A 16,347-nucleotide genomic window follows, 5' to 3' on the forward strand; every position below is an offset into this window, starting at 1 on the left:
GATAATGCAGATCCATTTTTCAAAAATCAGTTTTATCTTTAATTGTTACATTCCAAAGGGGATATATGAAAGTTAATCATCTAGCAACTGTATAACCTCTGAAGAGAGATGAGTACAGAGTCACAGATAAAAAAATACACCTAACTCCCAAGATGACAGGTGCTAGAGAAAGTATGTGCCTTACACCATCAATCCAGACAAATGCAGGAAGATTTTTATAATAAATATTTCATCATATACTAACTCCTGAGACTTGACCCATGAAAAGAAAGGGAAAAAAATTAAGAGATATCATACAACTACAATATATTAAGCTATTAAAGCAAAATAGAACAAAATGTCAACACTGTCTTGAATGTGCACTGCATTTGAATTTATCTACATCACAGTACTTGAAATATGCAGCTCCAGGAGTCAGTGTCCACTTGTGTTTTGCCTTAAGTCTGCAGACATCACTTGCCATACAAGCATCTTGAAAGCAGGAGTGCAAGAAACCAAATGATGAACACAGCCAGCAGGATTTCATTCTCTGAGACCAAAACTATATTGCAAGACTTTGATTTCCAGTACTTAGCATCAATCAGCAGAAAATCCAAGTATATTTACAAAAGGACTTTACATAAAGTGATTAGTGAGTTGTAAGTAATTACTGTGTTCCCAGGTACTTTTTAACCACATAAATAGTAGAGAGAAATATATAGTTAAAAACCACCATAAAGTCACAACTGTAAATAATGTACCACAGTGGCAACCCAAGGTATCTTAGGTTTTTTTCTTTTTCAGTTTTGTTAGTAAAAGCCATTTGAAAACATAAAGATTTAAGCTTTTGGTTAACTAATCTGTTTAAACTGCTTCCACTCCAGTACATCCCTTCCAAGTTCAAATACTTCTTTAATTTATTTTGTGGGGTTTTTCAAATCACTAACAAATCATTCAAGAAAACGTCTGAATTGGCAGGATTAGGAAGACTTCTATCAGCTCTTTCCACTAGTCCACAGGGCTGGAGTTCCCTCCCTGAGCCCCTTAGCTGAGCACGACGTGCCGGTCGAAGACGGACTTGCGCTGCTCCTGCACCTGGAGCTTCCAGCGCTGCTGGGCATACTCCACCTTGTTCAGCACGTTGGCGCGGCTCCGCGAGCGGGCCAGCACGTCGTGGGCATTGGCGAAAGGCTGGTGGTCCTGGAAGGGCAGAAATCCACGGTTACACCTCAGAATTCCAGCTGCAAGGCTTCTGTGTCATTAGAGTTGATTTTACCTTTTCTCAAGGTTCCAACAAGCTGGTCAGTAACAATGACCATACAAGTTTTTGAATTGTTGTAACTGTACTTCAATTTTTTCATTCACAGGAGCTTCTACAGATTTCCCAAACACACCATACTTAATTGTACTGTCAATTCCCTGCTGCCCAGAGACACCATGGTGAGCTGCAGGATCACATCAGTCTTGCACCCTTTTGCAGCCCAGAGCACCCCCATCACTGTGGTGAGTGCACAGGGTCAGTTCCCTGTCAGCTCCTGGCCATCTCCTGCCAGGCAGTTCAGGATGTTCACACACAGCTTCTATATCAAACCAACACACTCTGGTGTTTACCAAACTAAGTCTATTGTGCTGAGCTGTCTGAAAGCACAGTGTCAATACAGCTGTTAAAGTGACAGAGCTCAACAAGAACTTGTTTAATGTTTACTCTGTTTTCTAACAGTACCTGCAAGGCTTTATTTTCTGCTAGCAAATAGAGCCAAGTTATAAACACTAAGGGCTGGAACTGAACTTCTTATTTGAATATTAAACTGTTTGGACAAATTCATGCTGCTAAAGCTACATCAGAAAGCATTATATATACAATGCATAATGAAAAACAACATAATTGTCCTATATTAAATAACAGTCTTTTTGTACTCCTACATTTCACTTTTTTTTTCCCAGAACACTTCTGAAGACATTTACTTGATATTTTATTTGTGATATGACTGTGCAGAGCAGCTCAATGATAACTCTCAGCTGTACACAGATTATCATAAATGATACCTGTTAAAATGATTGCTGTAAGTCCCAAAGCCACAATGAGCATCTAAAAAATATGCTCACAAAGAACAACAGACAATCCCTGATCAAAAGAGCTATCATCTCACCATAAGTTATACAACTGGATATACCTCGAATGAGCATTTAACGGGAGACAGGTCACTTCATTCATAGGGAAAAAAAATATCGTAATAGCAACACATGGTGTGCTACTTTGAAACACATGGTGGGAGAACACAGAGCTCAGCTCCAAGGCTAGATACTTTCAATTCTATGTAGACAATAAGGGGAAAAAAGAATTTCAAAGGAAAGAGGATTAAGGAAGTGGCTTACATTCATCATTTGCCACTGTCACCAATGGGCAACATGAATGAAAACACTGCCTTGAAATTCAGCCACAAAATCCAGTGCTAGAGATTGCAAAGGTCAGTAATTACAGAAAACCCCATGTCAATACTGGACTACTCCCCTTCTTCTCTCAAAAAAAGCTCTACTGACCTGTTGGAGTGTACTGTCACACTGATTTCTGGCTGCTTCATTATAGCAATTTCTTCTTGAAGTTTTAGCATAATGAAACTCAAACTGGAACAACAGAAGATGCAACCCCCACACTTTCTTTTTGTAGAGAGCCATCTAAGCAGTAAGCACTTCCCATAAAAATGATCACTGGCAAGACTGGATCATTAACTCTTTAAGAGTTATACTCCTGTATATCCTTACTTCCATTCTTGCACTGTTTCTTCTCTGTGAAAACAATCTGTGCCTAGAGCTTGTACAACTGAAGCAGTTCTCACCACATTCCAGCCCAGTGAAAAATGAAAGTATGACTTCACAGAAGTCATCACACAGCTTTCTTTTCCTCTCCCAGCAGGGAAAGCGTTTAGACTGCCTGGCAAAAAAGCTGCTCACCCCAAATCATTACCAACCAACCACGAAATCTTCATGCTAAACAAGTGCACAAAGACTGGGGAACTCACCCCAATGTCTTCATCACTTTGTATGAGCTGTGAGTGTCCCAGGAGACGCCTCTTCAGGATCGGTTCCACCAGGGTAAGGTACACCATGTACAGAAGGAGTAGGCCCAAAATGGACAGGTATATGATGATTGTCACCTACATAATGCAAGCACAGTTTATGCCAAGATTGTGACATTCCTCCCCAGTCTCACAACAGGCAGCAAGGACCAAAAGATGAGCATAGATTAGGTTTGATCTTTAAATCATCACCAGATGATTTAAAAGCCAGAAAGAAAGGGAAACTAACAAATTACAACATGGTATGAAAAGGGTTTAGGGTAGTTTGAAACTGTGAAATCTTGCAAAGAATCTTAGGCTATGCCCCTTAAAACAATTCAGTGTTATAACTCTCACTGCCACCAAGACAACCGGCCATTAAACAGGTGACAAATCTGGGGCATCACCCAGTGATCTCTTGCTGTCTAGTAAAGACCTGCATTCAGTCTCCAAGCAAAATGGGAAGGCAAAACAAAACATCAAACTTCTAAAATCCCAAAAATAAAGTAGTCTGTGTTGTCAAAAACCAAAAGACAGTCTATTCACAGCAGTCCAGGCCTCAATGGCTCTAATAGGACAGGAATGTGAAGAGGACAGAAAACATCTGTTAGAACAAATATGGATAAAGAAAATTAAGGCAGCTGTGTAATGAGAGGTCCTCTGAAATAATAAGGAAAACAAAGCCCAAAGCTTGACAAAACGTCCTAGAACAGTCAGAATTTTAGCAAGGTGTAAAGTCTCATCTCAAAAGCGGAGATCTTCAATAAAGGGTCTAGGGTTCATTTCTTCAGCTAAAGTTTGATGCTGTTGTTACTGCTCAAGATTGTGAACAATTACTACAAAAAAAAGCTACATTTTATGCTGCCTTAGAACAGTTCTCCCTTTAAAAATAGCACTTCCCTAAAAGACAATAGACATATTTACTAAACAGCTGAAGTCTTTAATATATGCCAACAGAATTCAGTGCTTACCTTAATTGTGACTGAGCTTCTCTCCTCATATTTGCACTCACAACGTAAACAATAAGCTTCTACATCAGGTCCAGGGACAGGCATGGGCTCCACCACATGGAGACAATCACTGAGGAAACACAGAAACTGCCCTGTCAGCTTTGAGCTGGCTTTAGCTGGGCTGTTCCACTCTGCTGCAGGAGCTGAGAAGCTCAGCTCACTTAAGTTCAGTTGTTCTAAACTGCAGGTACAAATGAATCACTATGCCACAGTTATGTCACTTAAACAAGAAATTCAGCTACTGACAAGCTGCTAAACAAGTTAAGTTGTAAGACCTTTCTAACTCAATACAATGTCTTCCAGTGGAGATACTAAAGCTGTTAACAGAACAAGCCCAAGGATACTAATCCAGCACAAATGCACCATTTGACACTGACATCATGGATAAAAGTAAACTTCCACTCCTAATTCCACTTCCTTCTTCATCATACTCAAAAGAGCATCATTCCATCCTTTCACTGTCTTGAAGGATTTGCCTCTCTCTGACATTCATGGACTGAATTTCTTTTTTTCTTGTCATCACAAGGTACAGACATTGGGGAAAATAAAAAAGGAAGTCAGGCTGTTTCTCTAAGCAGCAAGACAGTGAATAAAGAGCATTCAGCTTTCAGCAAACGCATTTGACTTAAAAGATTACCAAATGCAAATCAGGCCCCTGTGGAAAAGTGTGGTTGACAATATTATGGGCACTCTATAGCACAGCATTGAAATCCAGCTGCCACAAGACAACTGCTTCCAACCACAACACACATGCTGGTTTTTCTGCTGACTCAGGTTGTTATTCACAGACCCCCAAGGTCCCTGCAGAGCACTGACCAGAAACAGAATCCTGTTTCACCTTTTTCCTGTTTACCTCAGTGTGGGGCACAATCAGCAGCAGGCAGTGAAACAAAAGGCCTGAAGTGACAGCAGCAGCCTGGAACTCAACACTTAACTGGGCTCAATTACAGTGCTGCAAAAACTCAGCCACGCACCAGCTCATCTCTCCTGTCTTCTTTGTACTTCTTCATAGCTGCAACTGCTGAGTGCCACCTCACAGCCTCTGGAGGGGAGGGTTTATTTTTCTCATTTATGTGAAAGCAGAACTACATTTTCCTCTGTGGAACAATGCAGCATTCAAGCTACAAAAATCAAACTACATGCCAGGTACAATCTGTGCAATTGCTGTTCCTGTGACTGAAAGCTTGTATCAATACACTGCCCAAGTACTGCAGAAATCTTGTACATTGGTTAAGTACAGTAGGAAGTCTGTTACTGAGAATATAAGGAATATTAATATCACCATTTTTAATTCTCCAAGTTGCTAGAAAGTGCAAAATCTACTGGAATCTCACAAAACTCCAGAAACAAGAGTTCCTAAATGATGGGATGGTTTTCAAGAGTAGAAAAAGCAAAGACAATACTCCCAAGTCCCAGTTCCAGGTTTGTGCTCCCTTGCCTTTACGCCATTCCAAATCACTGGATTTAAAATACACCACTTTCCTCTCTTCTACTTCCAAGCCTAAATAAACATTCAAACATGCAAGCAAGCAAACCAAAATAGAAAACAGGGCAAAAACTACAGGGTTTGAGCCTTGTCCCTTGCTAGAGCTGAATTCTGGAGTACTTTTGAAAGGAAAGCTCCAGTAAGTTATGGAAATGCTCTGCTTTGTCCTGATACCACCATGAGAGTCACGTGTAATCACTACAGAACAGTCTTTAACCAATCAGATTTACTGTCATTTTGTATGTACCACACACACTCACCAGTCTTTCTGTGAAACATTTTTGTTGTAAATATGGCCTGAATGGTCCTTGTACGGAGGGCAGATGCATTTACACCGGACATCCTCAGAATTCTAAAAGTGAAGTAAACAACACGCTTAGAACAAATTATCAAAATTTATTATATTATTTATATTATATGGGGTACAGAAAGCATTCTTCACATAAGAACTTAAGTATTTAACACAAATTATTTGCAAGTATCTTTGAAAAGTCTTACTCAGGACTTCCTACAAGTTTAAGAATTACTAAGCGAGTAGAATAATTTGTCAAGTAACACTACTTGAGACAGAAACACATTTTTGAGGGAAAAGAAATGGAGTTTAAGCTCATTCCTCTTTCTAAGAAAGACCACACATGCAGAAATTGCTGATGCTGATTACTCAACTATTCAGCTTACAGGGACAGCTGCTTAACAGATCAGTGATAAGCTTAAAAGGAATGAAAGAATACTGATCTTATTTTGGCAAATAATAAAAGGATAAACATAAAGTTCAAGGTAATTTCTAATGGCATTACAAAAGAACACATGAACAAGTTTTGGTAATGAACTTCTACACTGAACAGCCAAGTCAGACTAACACCAAGTGGGCACAGGTCAGTTGGAAAACCATGACTGCACTAACACAGAATCACAGAAAGGTTTGGGGTGGAAGGGACCTTAAAGCTGATCCAGTTCCAACTCCATTGCCACAGGCAGGGACACCTTCCACTAGACCAGGCTGCTCAAAGCCCCATGCAAGCTGGGCTGGAACACTGCCAGGGTCGGGGCATCCACAGCTTCTCTGGGCAACCTCTGCCAGTGCCTCACTACCCTCACAGAGAGGACTTTCTTTCTCATACCCATGCTCTTTCAGTGTAAAACTTGTCCTGACACTACATGCCCATGTAATCAGTTCTTCTCCACCTCTCTTACAGATCCCAGGTACTGGGAGGATTTCTGGTAGAGCAACTAGGTCACCATGGAGTCTCCTCTTCCGTAGACTAAACAATCCAAATTCCCTCAGCCTTTCCTCACAGCAGAGGTGCTCCAGCCCTGTGTTCACTTTCATGGCCTCCTCTGGAGTGGCTCCAGCAGCTCCATGTCCCTCCCGTGCTGGGGAACCAGAGCCGGGGGGTTCTACACTGCAGGGGGGTCTCAGGAGAGCAGCACAAATACACCCCAGCTACTACACACTACACCAAATCGCTTCTGCTCCCGCCACAGAGAAGTCAAGCCGCTGATTACCATTCAAAAGTAGAAAATTCAGACGTTATTTGGAGAAAATTCAAACGCGGCTGCTCTGACTGTAGAAAACACGGTGTTCTCTGCCCACCGCAGCGAACTACGGCAATAGTCCCAAATGTGAACCCAGCAGGGCCAAGAGCAGAGCGCTCGCACTCAGCGCGGCCGAGGCCGGGCAGCGACCGCCGCCGGGGCTGCGGAGGGCCCGGCGCTCAGCCCCACCCAGCCCCGGGAACAGCAGCTCCATCGCCACTCGGAGTTTTGTGTGACGGTGCCCCGAGCACCACGGCAAAGCGACATCAATGGCTACGAGCTAAAGGGCGGCAGGAACCGGGGCTGGCGCCGCCGGGCCCTGCTCCTCCGCCGAGCTGGGCAGGGCAGCGCCCGCACGAAACCACCGGCTCCGGCCTTCCCCTGCAGCCAGCCGGGGCAGCAGCGGGGCCAGGAGAGGGGAGCGACCCGCGGGAACCGAGCGGCCGGCGGGGGCGGCGGCCGAGGGAAGGCCCGGTACCGGGAGCACCGCCGTGACCCGTGTCCCCCGCCCCGCTCACCTTGGCCTCGGCGCCCAGCCCCGCCAGCGCGGCCAGCAGCAGCAGCGAGCAGAGGCGCGCCCCGCGGGCCGCCATGTCGGGCCCCGCCGCTCTGTGGCCGCTTTACCGCCGCCGCTCGCCGCCGGGCCGCCGCCGGGCCCCCGCCGCCATCACTTCCGCCCGCCGCCCTCACGTGGGGCGCCGTCCGCCAGTGGCGCCGGCCCCGCGGGAACGGCGGCGCCGCACGATGGTTCCGGGGCGCGGGCCCGCCGGCGCGGAAACATTCCTGCAATCGTGGAATCGTCGGCGTTGGAGAGAATTCCAAGATCATCCGGTCCAGTCACCAACCCAGCGCTGTAACCACTAAGCCGCAGCACACAGCACCCCTGGAACATCTCTAGGGGCGGATACTCCACCACCTCCTATTCCGATACTGACAGTGAAAACATTTTTTCTAGTATCTAATGTGAATATCCCCTGTCTCAGCTTAAGGCCATTCCTTCGAGTCTTCTCACTGCAGGCACAGCTCCCACCTCCCTGCTCCCTCCTTTCAGGCAGGTGTAGAGAGGGGAGGTCTCCCCTGAGCCTCCTCCAGCTGAACAAACCCATCTCCCCAGCCACTCCTCGTAAGACATATTTTCTAAGCCTTTCAGGAGCCTTGTTACCCTTCTCTGGACACTGCTCAGTATGCACATGTCCTTTTTTAAAGAGAGGTAGGGCTGACTGGTAGTTCCCCCAACACTGGCCCAGCTGGAACAGGTTAGAAGTGATTGTTGGTTCCACTCTAATTGAGGTGTGTGAGCAGCATATAATCCAGTTTTTACACGTCTGAACACACGGTTATATAAATCTTCACACATTTCGTAGACAACTGTTTCTCTGAGAAGATGACACTAAAATCCAGCAATGTTCCTCATTTTTCATATTATTATCTCCACCCAAGAGCTGTACTCACCTCCTTGCAGAGGGCAGCCAGCCTTGGTGAGAAGCAGCATTTCCAGCCGTGGTCCCTAAAACCTGGCAGATTAAACAATCTATGAGTCTCCACTACTTGTGTAGGGACCCCAAACCCACCTGAGGCTGCCAGGGCTGGGCCCAGCCTGTCCCTGGCACAGCAGCCACTGCTGAACAAGGTTTGAGCCCAGCCTGGGGAGCAGCTGGGGCTCATCTCAGCTCCTCTGACACCTTCAGAGAGGAGCAGCAGGCGCTGTGACTCAGCCTATTTCGTTCCTTCTCCTCCTTTCCACACCTCCTGTCCTTCTTGTAGCCGTTCCTGTACCGGATGGGAGCTGACACAAAAAGTGGAGAGTGATTCTTGACAAGAGCAGGTAGTGACAGGACAAGGGGAATGGCTTCACACTCAGAGTAGGTTTAGATGAGATATTAGAAAGAAATTCTTTACTGTGAAGGCATTGGGAGATTGGTACAGGTTGTTCAGAAGAACTCAGAGAAGCTGGGGATGCCCTGTCCTTGATAGTGTTCAAGGCCAGGCCAGAGGGAGCTCTGAGCAGCCTGGTCTGGTGGAAGGTGTCCCTTCCCATGGCAGTGGCATTGGACCTGGGAGAATCCCTAAGGTCCCTTCCAACCCAAACCATTCTACAGTTCCATGGCTCTCTGTCTAAACTCCCAAGTAGCACGTACATGGCCAAGAGCTGCTCTGCTTTCCTTCTCCCTTCCCAGCCCCCACTCGGTGGCTGTAATTTCATAATCCTTTAGAGTCAGCCAGCTTTTCAACAGCACTCTTCACTCCTTCCTAATACAATAGGTTGTGTAATACTAGCAGGGCATCAGACATCTCAGGAAAGGAGCTCGAGTTGCTATGGAAACACAAAACACCTTTATTTAAAATTCGGGGAAAATTGCCAGCAGACTGTAACGAGAGTACATCAGGTTTCAGCCTTAGCCAAACAATTTGTCTATTTAATGTCTGTATCTGCAATGGAAGTGTTTTGAAGCGTGAAGGTGGCTCTGTGTCTTCCCCACCACCCACAGCCATAGTCTACGGTGGGAAGATTGACTGCTGAGTCGAAAAACATGCTGAATGTTTAGAAAAACACAGATCCCATTTGGAGCTGAAGTAAACAATACGCAGTTTCAGAAGCATCACTGCCTTTGGAAGAGTTTGGTGTAAGAAAAGAGAGCCTGATAAACTAATTTATTTAACCCATTCAGAGAGTTCTGATGCACAGGTAATAAATGTGCTTTTATTTAGGTGGCTGGAACAGCCTCGGGGACCTTCAAGCCCAGTATTGGAGCTTCCTCAAAGCCAGGAACACCAAAAAAAAAAAAAAAAGGAAAAAAAAAAGAAACAGGAACTTGTGAGCCACAGGCTCTTGTTGCTGCAGGATGTAAAGGTTACTTCTTCCAGAAGATGAGTCCTTTCTTCCCCTAGAAAACAATAATAAGAGATTAGGTAAGCAAAGCTCCTGGATGAATTATTAAGAAAAGAACACTGGGAGTTTCTGTCTTGACATTTAGATTTTTTTCAGTTCTGTTCCAATTTTTTTTAATGCATTTGTCAGCATACCAGTATCAGAAGCAATACTGTTAAACTACAGGGGTTTTTTTTTAAAGGGAAAAGACAGCTAAAAAATGTATACAAATTTGATTTTAAGGAAATTATTAAATGACTGCCATGACTATAATTGCTTTCCAGCTTGCTAATCTTCCAGAAGGGCTGAAGATGTGTTTCATCTTCAAGAGAGCTCTCACTGGATTATCAGCAGAGTCGAAGCTTTAGTGGCAGCAGGCTGCTCCCTGCACTGCTCACTCTGTCCTTACTGGACCAATCCTCTTCAAGTTAATGGAGCTGAGCTCTCTCATCTAGTTTGCTTTTTTAAAATAACATACACCCTGCTTTAATAACAAGATTTGTTTGAGGTTTGTACGATACACTGCCCTCTCCAAGCTAAACCTTGCACTTTGCTGTCAGTGTGCTGTGTCAAACTATGGGTTTTACAGTTTTCTAGTTGATCTCATGTTTGTCTCCATTATCAATACTCACACACCAAGTGCCCCCAAGAGCTGCTGGCAGTGGCTCTGATTATTCAAAGGCTCTGCCTCTGAGGCTCTGGGGTCTCTGGTGTCCCCCAGCCATGGAGGGTGAGCTGGAGTGCATCCCCCTCAGCTATTGGGGCACAGCTTGAGCCAGGCTTTTGGGAACAAGAACCAAGGCTGTGCAATGAAGAGACAGCACAGGCTGTGCATCTCTAGGCATTGGGTGGGGCAGCTGCTCCAGGGCCACATCTTTCCTGCTCAGTCATCTAACAAAAATAGCTTATGAAGAGCTTTATATTTCCAGGCACTGTATGTGCAGAGCGAGCTCCTGCATTTCCTTTCCTGTTGCAGGAGCCTTCCCAAAGCCACACGGTCTCTGTAGCCAACAGTGCCCTAAGCTGTGCCTCTGCTCCTCCTTACTGTGCTGCACTGATTCACATGTGAATATGAGTACTTTAAAAGCTTTTCTCTGCAAAGTACCTTTATGCTCTCTGGTAATTACACTGGACTCTGCTGTGCTGTGTCAAACAATTGGTGTAGGGCTGCTTCACACGCTGCAGCTGAGCTGTCACGGGGTGGCTGTTCCTCAGGGCAGGTAGGGATAGATGCTATTTGCCACCACTTGAATTATCCACATTATGATTATTTTTACTAATGCAAATTACCATCTTTTTATGTCACTTCAGCCTATTCACATTCAGAACTTGCCTGCTTCCCTTTGTTTTCCCAGCTGAGAAAATCTTTTCATTATCAACAATGATATAAAAGAAAAATCTGAGGGGATTATGTAAATAAGTGATTGAATCAGCAATTCTGCATTTATTGCCAACATGAAAGTGGTGTGACATTTGCACAGAAGAAAAAAACAAAGTAAATGCAGATTCTTTTTTTGTCTATTCCCTACATTCAGTTAAAAAATTAAAATTATGGCAGCTCTTGTCGTCACAGCAGCCTTTACTTAGCAAAGAACCATAGGAAAAGATTAATTACAATGTCAAAGTGTAATAAATGAGAAAGGCTAATGAGAAATTCATCTTTCAGCAGATTGGTCATCAGCATCCACCTGAATAAGTTCTGTCACTGGTATTGTACCCCTTCAAATAAACAGCAGAGTTTTGTCTCATGAATTTCTGTCTGGGGCCCAAACCCCAGTGGCTCAGTTCCAGTCTAGCTGCTATTCTGGCCTTGTGGTCTTTGATCTCTGGAGAATACAAAGAGAAATCAATGCCAGTGGGCTGGATGGGGGACAAGGTTTACAGTAAAAGCCAGCTCTCCAAATCTGGTTCATCTCAGGGACCCATTACATTACAGTAATGCAATGTAATGGCTCGTGGCTTCCTTCCATAACTGAGACATTATTTTGCAATCTGCTGTCAGGGGTTACATAAAGCCTTTCACAGCAGAAATGCATGCATATGGAAAGGGCAAGCTGGGCAAACTGTTTACCTCTGTATTTCTATATTTGTATTGATATTTATGATACGAAGCAAATGGAGGGAAGTGCTGAAAGAGCTGTGCGTTTGTTTTATCTTTCTGTCTCAGTGAATCCACTCCTGACTTTTCTGCTGGCTGTAAGAGTTCAAGGTCCCTCTCTGCTAATGCAAGGTCAGTCAGGGCTCTCTCACACTGCAGCAGCTGAGTCCCCACATCACATACGTGGGGAGCATGCCCTGTTCTGTGTGTGGTTTCAATTTGGGACCTATGTCATGCTCTTATCAGTGCAATTCCTGCTGCATGTCCCTTCCTTCAGCAAAGGACACATGCTGCAAACACAAGGAGCAGCAGCTTGTAGGCAAGACAGGGGCTTCAGCTCTTTATCCATGATGTCTAAGTCCACAACTCTGACTTCATCCCTTGCAGCATGAAGAACAACTTCTGCATTTGTTTGTTTAATCCAAATTTTATAAATAGCCTCTGCCAGCCCTGACCCAGCAAGACCTCAGATGCCCTGCATGTATGGCTCATGGGGGAGACAAGGTCAGGGCTCCTCCACACACACTTTGCTGCTCCTTGTTCTACCCCAGAGAGCTTTTGCTAGAGGCAAACGTGCCCAAAAAGGAACCACAGTTTCTTCCTCATACGGAGTAATCCACATGGATTACTCTAATACATTCAATGCTTCCTGGTTTGTATTCAAAGGGATCAGTACTAGAAGTAAAGTCACTATGAATCCAGAATGTGCTCTAGCCAGTGCCAGCCATTTCATTCCAATCTTTGCTGCAGCCTGCATGGAAACACCATAGCCAGAGAGAGAGAGAGGTTAAAGGCAAGGTAAGATAGTGTTTATGATATAAATCCAAGGGGTTTTGTGCAAAGTTTATCATTATTTGCCTCAAACTTGTTGCTAAGCAGTGGGACTTTCAATGACCTCAACAAGCAAACTGGGAACCCCTCCATGCATTGGCTCCATTTTCTTCCCTTGCCTGCTATTTTGGTCACTTTTCCAAAGCATGTACCAAGCAAGCCCTGGATGGCTGCGGGTCCCTCATTCACACTTCGGTGTGGGTAGGAAATGAGGAGTGTTCACTCAGCACCTTGCTGGCCTGGGTCAGCAGCAGCAATGCAGTTACTCTGCAGATGCCTGCTTTAATTAGGAGCTCTTTGCCAGCAGACCTGGGCAAAGCAAAATGAAAGCTTGGAGGCAATGAATTGCATTTTGCTCTTTTTTTCTGTTAGCATTTTCAAGTTTTGTCCGACCTTTTCTTACCTATTGCATTTAATTCTACTTCCACTCATGTCTGTGGTGCAACATTAACAGTGTTCTTTTTCTTTTAGATACATATTCCTAATATTGAAGGAGCAGGAATCTCTGTATTCTTCTTTATCCAGGAAACCATTCACATTGCTTGTCCCTAGCAACCAGAGTATCACACAAAATATCTCTTATAAAGCAAATTCCAACAGTTCCGCACGCATGTGAGAAAGCTGCCTTCAAAGACAGCATTGTGCAAGGTGAGTCTGACACTTCAGATGACCACAAATATTGACACTACAGCAATATTTTATATTCTGAGCTTGCCCACCATGGTGATGTACTGGTCAAGATCTTTGGCTGCTGCCATGAGCCATTGTGGATGCCAGATTCACAGGCACTTAAAATGTGCACAAACACGGCATAGAGCCTTCCACTCAAATCAGGAGTGACACCACTTTCACACAAAGGGAGATTCTGGCCTTCCCTTTTCATTCAGACTCAATCTCTGCTAGAGACAACCGGGGAGCTGGCTCTGCCAGCGCTGCAAACAGCATCGATTCCGTGCCACGGCGCTGCCAGCGTTGGTGGGGAGGATGCAGAGCAGAGGATGCCCTACTTGCTCTGTTCCCATGACAACACCTGCAGAGCAGCTCCTGCGAGCTCCCCCGGCTGCCCAGCCTCCGACTTTCCACCCTGACAACCACTCTTCCTTTAATTGATTAGCCTTTGATCGAAAAGCCATTTCCAAGGAGGGAAGAGCTGTGTGAAAGAGTGGTGTTTTGATGGTCACAGCAGAGGTGTTAAGCTCTCCACCACCCAGACACAGGGAGGATGACTGAGTTTGGTTTGCCATTCATGCTGCTTCTCGTGGGTTGGCTCCAGGACTCTATTCTTCCCTTCTTTGATGCTGCTTCTCCTTGTATGCTGAAGTGAATTAATATCTAACAGCACTTCAAGTGACTCCCAATTTCACGTAGTAGATGGCAAATAGTTTAAAACATTCTAGAGAAAACAATCTGCTTTTCTTGGGGGTGAGCCTTGTCCTGCCAGTCCTCCAAAAGCTGTGTGCCTCCTGGCATCCCATGAGCAAATCTTGAGACTGATGAAGCCAGCAGTTCTTCAGGCAAAATGAGCAGGAGCAGATGAGAAATAGGGAGCATAAAGATGAGTCCAGGGCATTGAAGCTGGGTGGCAGCGGAGAAAAGTAGGATAAGTTTTCCTGCCTGCCAGTCCAGTGTAATGCTATAGTGAGGTAGAAGATGATATTTAATTTTTTTAACTCTTTTCCTGTACATGTTCTAAGCTTTTCGTACGTAGACTGAGAGCTCAGTCTGTGGCTTTGGCTGCAGCACTCCCAATTGCTCAGTATTTGCCTCAACAGGTGCATGTTGTCATCTGCCTAGGAGGGAAACAAAATTAAGCTTGATAACAAAAAAATGGCTGATATCCTTACTAGGACTCGCCAAAGGACAAACAAAATGCCTCCTCCAGGATCACCCAACTGAGAGTAGCTTGCAGCTTAATGCTGATGAGGTTGTCCCCTTTCTGCCACATGAACAGGTCTGTGACTGTGAAGTTCTCTGTCCTGGCATGGCCATGGCCTTACTCAAGACAGGTTTTGTGAGGTGTGAGTGACAGGAGCTCCCTGCACTGCACCTGTGGATGGTAACAGGCCCATAGGTGACAACACACAACTCATCCTGGGCACTTACCTTGACAGCAGCACCTGAGCTCACCAGGCCCTGGCTGAGGGTTTTGCAGCACGGCAAAGACTCAGAATAAAATCCACTGCAAGTTGCCCTGGTAGACAGAAAGCATTCTGTGGGTTTTTGAGTTCAGGATGTCCACTGGAAGGTTGTTCATCCTGCTGCTGGGTGATCACAATACATGTATTTTGATTTATTCCATTGTCAGCCCAAGTATTTCTGTGACCCCAGCACCAGCCTGCACAGTACCTTCCACTTAACTCAATTACTGACTCATTTGCTATTCCATTTTATTTGATCTGAGCCTTAAAGACCAAATCACATGTACTGCAAATTACACAATGTCCATCCTTAACTTGGACGGCTTCAAGCAGGTGCTGAGGAACAATTAGATCACTGTCTGTGGAAGCTGCTATTTAACTAAGAAAGAAAAGGCAACTCTAAATAAGACAGATGCAGAGAGAGCTCAAAGCTTGCTCACACTGATAATGAAAATTAATCAAACATCATTAGCAGTCTCCAGAGAGTTCAGTACATCATGTGCTTCTGAGATGTGCTTCTGGTTGTTCTCTGCCTGACAAGAGCACCCACTTCTCTCAGCTCAAGGGCAGAAAAGAGATTTGCTGCACCAATTAAAAGATTAAAATTTGGGGCCTCTTTCAGAGATAGTTGGGTAGCTTTATTCGAAAGCCATTGGGGCCAGCCTGTGGCTTAGAGGTGCTGAGCAGCCAGGATCTCTGGGGAGATCAATAAATGCATGCAGGTGATTCTACTAAATACACAGCCTTGCTTTTCCTCCCATAGAGTGGGACTTACCTGGAGACACTCCATTCTGAGCAGTGCTCCCTGGGGGGCTGCTTCTACACCTAAATGCAGCTGTGGTGGGTAAGCAGCATATTCCATGCAAAAGAGTTGCCAGGAGAGTTGATTACTAATACCAGTCTCCTAAGGATTATTTTAGCACACAGTCAATTCTACTAAAACCTCATGTCTTTCCTTTTGCCACCCTGCCTCTCTTTTTCATTGTCCAAGTTGCCCAAATTTTAACTCATCAGCCTCAAAAGCTGGACACTGAGTCCATTCCATTTGTATTGTGTTTGACACACTGGATCCCTGGTTAGAGCTTCTGAGCTTTACAACAGCTGAGTGCTTTGTTTGCGATTTGTGTTTGTGTCCTTTAGATCTGGTTGTTTACCCACCACCACCACTTAAGTTTCTAGTTTTGTTTTGTGGGAATATGGGGAAGATAAATAACTGACCTTTCTGGTCAAAGATGTGTCAGTTCAGGCTTAAAAATCAAGAGAAAAGAATCTAAAAGAGTGAAAGAAACTGAAGCTTTGTGTTTGCACATGAGCACATAGTGATGTAGACCTGCAGCCTTCTCA

At 44.9% G+C, this 16,347-nt stretch overlaps 1 protein-coding gene across 1 annotated transcript; it reads right to left on the reverse strand.

The window, feature by feature from the left end:
• Positions 1-13: 13 nt before the first annotated feature.
• TMEM9B (TMEM9 domain family member B) lies at positions 14-7,733 on the reverse strand. The gene is made up of 5 exons (XM_033063613.1): positions 7,586-7,733; positions 5,792-5,883; positions 4,007-4,115; positions 3,000-3,134; positions 14-1,179 (listed from the first exon to the last, which is right to left on the reverse strand). The coding sequence occupies exons 1-5, from the start codon at positions 7,658-7,660 to the stop codon at positions 1,024-1,026; spliced, it is 567 nt and encodes a 188-aa protein (XP_032919504.1). The 5' UTR covers positions 7,661-7,733; the 3' UTR covers positions 14-1,023.
• Positions 7,734-16,347: the final 8,614 nt, after the last annotated feature.

Source organism: Catharus ustulatus, chromosome 6 (assembly GCF_009819885.2).
Source record: "Catharus ustulatus isolate bCatUst1 chromosome 6, bCatUst1.pri.v2, whole genome shotgun sequence".
In the NCBI taxonomy this organism is placed as follows: domain Eukaryota; kingdom Metazoa; phylum Chordata; class Aves; order Passeriformes; family Turdidae; genus Catharus; species Catharus ustulatus.

Bases quoted from the DNA above. Each gene is read 5' to 3' on its own strand.
- TMEM9B (XM_033063613.1), bottom strand. From the start codon at position 7,660: ATGGCGGCCCGCGGGGCGCGCCTCTGCTCGCTGCTGCTGCTGGCCGCG. The intron at 4,116-5,791 runs GTGAGTGTGTGT...GTGTTTCCTCAG, and splicing joins AATGTTTCACAGAAAGACTG to TGATTGTCTCCATGTGGTGG. The intron at 3,135-4,006 runs GTAAGCACTGAA...TGCATTATGTAG, and splicing joins GAAGCTCAGTCACAATTAAG to GTGACAATCATCATATACCT.